Source organism: Myotis brandtii, unplaced genomic scaffold (genome assembly GCF_000412655.1).
Source record: "Myotis brandtii unplaced genomic scaffold, ASM41265v1 scaffold46, whole genome shotgun sequence".
In the NCBI taxonomy this organism is placed as follows: Eukaryota; Metazoa; Chordata; class Mammalia; order Chiroptera; family Vespertilionidae; genus Myotis; species Myotis brandtii.
This window is the reverse complement of record NW_005367587.1, coordinates 6,805,677-6,812,307: the sequence shown is the minus strand read 5'-3', so window position 1 is coordinate 6,812,307 and position 6,631 is coordinate 6,805,677. Positions and strand designations below refer to the sequence as shown.

The 6,631-nt window shown below is 43.9% G+C and overlaps 1 protein-coding gene across 5 annotated transcripts in view; it reads left to right on the top strand.

Moving 5' to 3' along the window:
* GOLGB1 (golgin B1) overlaps positions 1–6,631 on the top strand; it is an 85,080-nt gene that overhangs the window by 37,445 nt on the left and 41,004 nt on the right. For all 5 annotated transcript variants that reach the window (XM_005875366.2, XM_005875365.2, XM_014546993.1 and 2 more), the window contains one exon: positions 5,072–5,186. In XM_005875366.2, coding sequence (XP_005875428.1) covers positions 5,072–5,186 — 115 coding nt within the window. The remainder of the gene's footprint in view (positions 1–5,071; positions 5,187–6,631) is intronic.

The window sequence follows — 6,631 nt, the reverse complement described above, 5'->3', positions numbered from 1 at the left end:
CTAGCTCTCTGACATCCCCTGAGGGGTCCTGGATTGCAAGAGGGCGCAGGCCAAGCTGAGGGACCCCACCAGTGCATGATCAGGGCCAGGGAGGGATGCAGGAAGTTGGCCAGCCAGGAAGGGACCGTGGGAGGGCTCCACGGCATGTCCAGCCCATCTTGCTCAGTCCCTATTGGCCGGACCCCAGCAGCAAGCTCACCTACTGGTTGGAGCATCTTCCCCCTGGTGGTCAGTGCACATCATAGTGAGCAGTTGAATGGCCTTAGCATATCATTAGCATATTACACTTTGATTGGTTGAACGGCCAACTGGACACCTAACATATTAGTCCTTTATTATATAGGATTAGAGGCCCAGTGCACAAAATTCATGTATGTGGGTGGGTCCCTCCGCCCGGCCTGCACCCTCTGTAATCCTGGACCGCTGGCTCCTAACCACTCGCCTGCCTGCCTGCCTAATCACCCCTAATCACCTCTGCCTGCTGGCCTGATGACACCCTAACTGCCTCTGCCTGCTGGCCTGATGACCCCCCTAACCACTCCCCTGCTGGCCTCATCGCTCCCAACTGCTCCCTTGCCAGCCTGACCACCCCCAGCTGCTCCCCTGTCGGCCTCATCACCCCCAACTGCTCCCTTGCCGGCCTGATCACCCCCTAACAGCTCCCCTGCCTGCCTGATTGCCCCTAACTGCTCCCCCCTGATGGCCTGATCCCCCCTAACTGCCCTCCCTGCCAGCCTGATTGCCCCCTAACTGCCCTCCCCTTCCGGCCTAATCGCCTCCTAACTGCCCTCCCCTGCCGACCTGATCCCCCCTAACTGCTCTCCCATGCCAGCCTGATTGCCTCCTAAATGCCCTCCCCTGCCAGCCTGATCGCCCCCTAACTGCCATCCCCTGCCGGCCTGATCACCCACTAACTGTTCTCCCCTGCAGGCCTGATCGCCCCTACCCATCTCTGCCTCGGCCCCCACCACCATGGCTTTGTCTGGAAGGATGCCAGGAAGATGTCTGGTCTAATTAGCATATTACCCTTTTATTAGTATAGATAGGCATTTTGTACTATCAATTTCTCCCTGAACTCTGCTTTAGCAGCATCCCTCAAATTCATTTTCACTCAGTTTGCAATACAAATATACCTTTTCATTTCTTTTTTGCCCTCTGGGTTATTAAGTTTCCAAATATTTGTAGGTGATATGTTTAGAGCTCTTTCTGATTTTTAATTTAATTCCAGAGTACCTATTTTATATGACTTGACTCTTTTAGAATTGATTGAGACTTGTCTCATGGCCCAGAATATTGTCTATTTTGGTAAATGGCCCAAGTATACTTGAAAATAATGTATAGTCAGCTCTTGTTGGCTGAGTGTTCTATAAATGTCAGTCATGTTGGTTGATAGTGTTATTCTTTTCTTTCTATCCTTATTGCTTTTTTGCCTACTTGTTTTCTCAATTATTAAGATGATTATTGAAATCTCAGACTATAGTTGTGGATTTATCTATTTCTCCTTTATAGTTCTATCAGTTTTTGTATCATGTATTTTCAACCTGTGTTATTAGGGATATAAACATTTAGGATTTTTTTTTAAAATATATTTTATTGATTCTTTACAGAGAGGAAGGGAGAGGGATAGAGAGTTAGAAACATCGATGAGAGAGAAACATCGATCAGCTGCCTCCTGCACACCCCCCACTGGGGATGTGCCTGCAACCAAGGTACATGCCCTTGACTGGAATCGAACCCGGGACCCTTGCGTCCGCAGGCCGATGCTCTATCCACCGAGCCAAACCAGTTAGGGCGACATTTAGGATTTTTATGTCTTTTTGTTTTGTGTGTGTGTGTGTCTGTGTTTGTGTGTGTGTGTGTGTGTGTTTAATTACAGTTGACATTCAGTGTTATCTTGGTTTCAGGTGTGCAGCATACTGGTTAGACATTTGTATAAGTTGTGAAGTGACAACAGTCTCCCCATGCACCACCCTCCCCCACCCTTAAATCTAGCACTTACCTGGCACCATACATAGTTATTACAGTACTAGAGACCTGGTGCACGAAATTCGTACACAGGGGGATGTGTCCCTCAGGCCAGCCTGCACCCTCTCCAATCTGGGACCCCTCAAGGGATGTCCGATGGCCCGTTTTGGCCCGATCCCATGGGATCAGGCCTAAACGGGCCATCGGACATCCCTCTCACAATCCAGGACTGCTGGCTCCCAACCGCTCGCCTGCCTGCCTGCCTGATTGCCGCTAACCACTTATGCCTGCCAGCCTGATCACCCCCAAACTACTCCCCTGCCAGCCTGATCAATGCCTAACTGCTCGCCTGCCAGCCCGATTGCCCCTAACTTCCCTCCCCTGCTGGCCCGGTCACCCCTCACTACCCTCCCTTGCTAGCCTGGTTTCCCCTAACTTCCCTCCCCTGCCAGCCTGGTTACCCTCAACTGCCCTCCCCTGCAGGCCTGGTCAGCCCCAACTTCCTTTCCCTGCAGGCCTGGTCCCCACCACTGCCCTCCGCTGCAGGCCTGGTCACCCCCAAGCACCCTACCCTGCAGGCCTGGTCACCCCTAACTGACCTCTCCTGCAGGCCTTGTCCCTCCCAACTGCCCTCCCCTGCAGGCCTGGTCCCCCCCAACTGCCCTCTCCTGCAGGTCTGGCTTCCCCTAATTGTCCTCCCCTGCCGGCCTGATCGCCTCCAACTTCCCTCCCCTGCAGGCCTGGTTGCCCCTAACTGCCCTCCCCTGCAGGCCTGGTCCCCCCCAACTGCCCTCCCCTGCAGGCCTGGTTGTCCCTAACTGCCCTCCCCTGCCAGCCTGGTCCCCCCTAACTGTCCTCCCCTGCAGGCCTGATTGCCCCCAACTGCCCTCCCCTGCTGGCCATCTTGTGTCCACATGGGGGCGGCCATCTTGTGTGTTGGAGTGATGGTCAATTTGTTTTTTACCTCTTTTTTTAGATAGGATTATTAACTATATTCTCTGTACTTTACATCTCTGTGATTATTTTGTAACTGCCGATTTGTACTTCTTAACCTCTTCATGTTTTCCACCTAGCTCCCCAAGCTCCCCTCCATCTATCTATGATTTTTATTGTGAACCAGTTATCGTTATGAAATGACCTTCTTTATCCCTGGTGACAGTGTTTGCTATGAGATGTACTTTGTCTGATTTTAATATAGCTACTCGTATTTTTCCTTTGATTAGTGTTAATGTGATATATCTTTTTAACAATATACATCCTTAACCATTCAGTCATCTTAGAGTTAATACTGTTCCACTCCCCTTAAAATATAGAAATCTTATAATCATAAACCCTTGTGCTATTCCTTTTTTTCTTTATTGATTAAGGTATTACATGTGTCCTTATCCCCTTGTGCTATTCTTTATGCTATAGGTGCTGTATGTATTATATTAACAAAAGTTAGAAATCCCAGATCACAATTTCAACATTAAGACTTTTCTTCTATCCTTGTTTGATGGACTTAGTTATGGTTTTCTTTGTAATTTTATTTCCTAGCTTTTATTAAGTTTCTTATATGTATAAATCTATGTTTGGGGAAATTTTGGCCATTATTTTTTCAAGTAATTTTCATGCCCATTTTGCCCTTTGTTTTTCTATGGAAGTCTTTACTAAGACTTCCTATTTTTTCATTCATTATAAAATATCTTTCTTTATGTCCTGAGATACTTATAATCATAGATCTTTAAAATCATTGTTTGCTAATTCCAAAATCTGCATCATTTTGTACTTGGTCTCTGTTGATTATATTTTTTTTGCTTGTTCTGAGAATTCATCACATTTCCTATTTCTTTGTGTGATAAGTGATTTTGTATTGAATATTGTGAGTGTTTTTTTCTCAAGATTCTCTTCTGTTATTTCTAAAATCTGAAGAGTTTTGATTACTTTTTATCAGCCAGTAATTTGGACTCAAACCACAAACTCTGGCCTATGGTAGGCAGCCACTCAAAACTTGGTTGTATTATTTTTGTCTTAGCTGAACTGCTTCAAGTCAGCCTTGCAAATGCGCAATTCATTGTTCATAGTTTATATATAGAATTTAGGGCTCCCCTAAATTTGTCCCAAAGTCTGTCTCCTCATTCTTCAAGCCAGAAACACCTGTGGCTTTTCTGTGGTTCACCTGCCCTATATAAAGCAAATTGGGAACTTCCCTCAGGATAAAAGCCATAAAATCCTTACACTCATCTCTTGTCATTTCTTTAAGCTTGAAATGAAGGTTTGGGGCTAAGTGAGCTATAAAGACCCTCAAGGCTCAAAAATTCTACAATTTTCTGAAAAATTATATAGAATAATCCCCCTGGAGAAGAAAAATATATAAAAAGACATAAAACTAAAGGTGTGGCATAATTTGATATTTGCCTGTCATTAGAAAAAGCAAACAATACATATGCATAAATGAAACACAAGCGAAAAACAATTGTGGCTCTTCCTCCTTTCCTAAGGGGTACTTTGCCTGTGTTCTTCCTTGAGAGCTTCTCTATGTTCAGTCTCCTGAAGAGTGACCTTGTTATCATGTGACATTAATCTAATTTTGTGATGTTATGTATTTGTGGACTTGAAGATGTTCTTTCCTATGCAGTAGACTTGGGATTTCTGTCTTTGTAATCTAGGCTTCAGTTTTACATTCAAAAACCAATGAACTAGAAGCTTGTGTGAAATATTTTTTCTTTCTAGAAAACATATTCTTTAGTAATTACTTAAGCAATAAGTAGATGCTCTTTTTTAAAATATATATTTTTTATTGCTTTCAGAGAGGAAGGGAGAGAAGAGAGAGATAGAAAACATCAATGATGAGAGAGAATCATTCATCGGCTGCCTCCTACATGCCCTCTACTGGGGATTGAGCCCACAATCCGGGCATGTGCTGTGACAGGGAATCGAACCATGACCTTCTAGTTCATAGCTTTATGTTCAACCACTGAGCCATGCCGTCTGGGCAGTAATGCTACTTTTAACATTTTTTCATGGCTGAAGAACTTTTAGAAGACAAAAATGCTTGAGGCTATCTGGCACTAGTATGAGAGTTTTTCACTGGAGATAATTAATTTGTTGTTTTTCTACAATTTAGGTGGTCACTGAGGAGAATATTGCCTTTTTGCAGAAGAGAGTGGTAGAACTAGAGAAGGAAAAGGGGGCCTTGCTCCTTAGTTCCATAGAACTGGAGGAACTGAAAGCTGAGAACGGTAGGTAAAAATGAAAACCATAATTCTATCTACTTAACCCACAAGCGCTTCTACTTTTACCATGATATGTATATAATATATAGATTCTCTGATTATTTGATAATAAAAATCTTACTTAGATAGCTGAGTGGGTGATTATTGAAGACAGGATTAACATAATTTAAACAATTTAAACACAATACCAATGTTTACTATAACTTTTTGCATCATGGGTTATAAATGCTGTAGGATATCTGTATTATATTCATTTTGGAGTACTCAAGGACTGTTATAGGAAAAATGGCCTAAATAGGACTTGAATAAGACGATGAATTTTTAAATAGGAAAAATGAAAAAAGAACAGAAATGCCTGGTAATAAATTTGTGAGATGAGGTAATAGAGATCAGTATAAATAAAGGTTCAAAGGTAGAAACGATTTTGGGTTTTATTCATGCTATACTCAACTGAGAACCCTATAGTTATCTTTAAGGCCTCAGCTAGAGTGTTATCTTTTTCAGGAAGTCGACTTTGATACCCCAAAGTTGGGTTAAATGCATTTTTGTGCTTTTGTAACATCCTTGCATTCCTTTAACATTATATTAAAATAATTTGTTTGTATTTTATACTATTTGCTCTTCAAAGATGAAGGTAAGCTGTTTCAGGACAGGGGCCATTTTCGTTGTTCTTTGCTTTACCTTTTATCAACAACTAGAATAGTATCTGTCAAATAGTAGCTGCCAAATAAAGTTTTGTTGGATTGAACTAAATTTAGCATTTTATTCTGTAGGAATGTGTGTGATTAGTTTAGTAAGGATGAAGACATACCTTCTCCCATTTATCACCCGCTTCACAAGGACCTTATGATTTTAGTAGCATGTAGTTAATGCTTTACTGATCTGTTTTATACTGATTAACTAATATGCTATGTCTTGAGTGAAAATGAATACCAAGTAAAGTTTGTCTCATTTCTTAAATGCTAAAGCCAGTATTTCCACCCTAATCATGCTATAGTTCCACTTAGCTCTAAACTGGGGGTTATTCCTTTATTAGGCTACTAGAGGACTGGTGCATGACATTTGTGCACTGGGGGGGGGGCGGGTCCCTCAGCCTGGCCTGCACCCTCTTGCAGTCCAGGACCCCTCAGGGGATGTCCGCCTGCCACCTGCCTGCGGGGAGTGGGCCTAAGCCAGCTGTCGGACATCCCCTGAGGGGTCCTTAGTGCTGCCACGGAGGTGGGAGAGGTTCCCGCCACCACCGCTGTGCTTGCCAGCCATGAGCCCAACTTCTGACTGAGTGGTGCTCCCCCTGTGGGAGCGCACTGACCACCAGGGGGCAGTTTCTGTGTTGAGCGTCTGCCCCCTGGTGGTCAGTGCACATCATGGCAAACGGTCGTTCTGCTGTTTGGTCAATTTGCATATTAGGGTTTTATTATATAGGACTAGTGGCCCAGTGCACGAAATTCGTG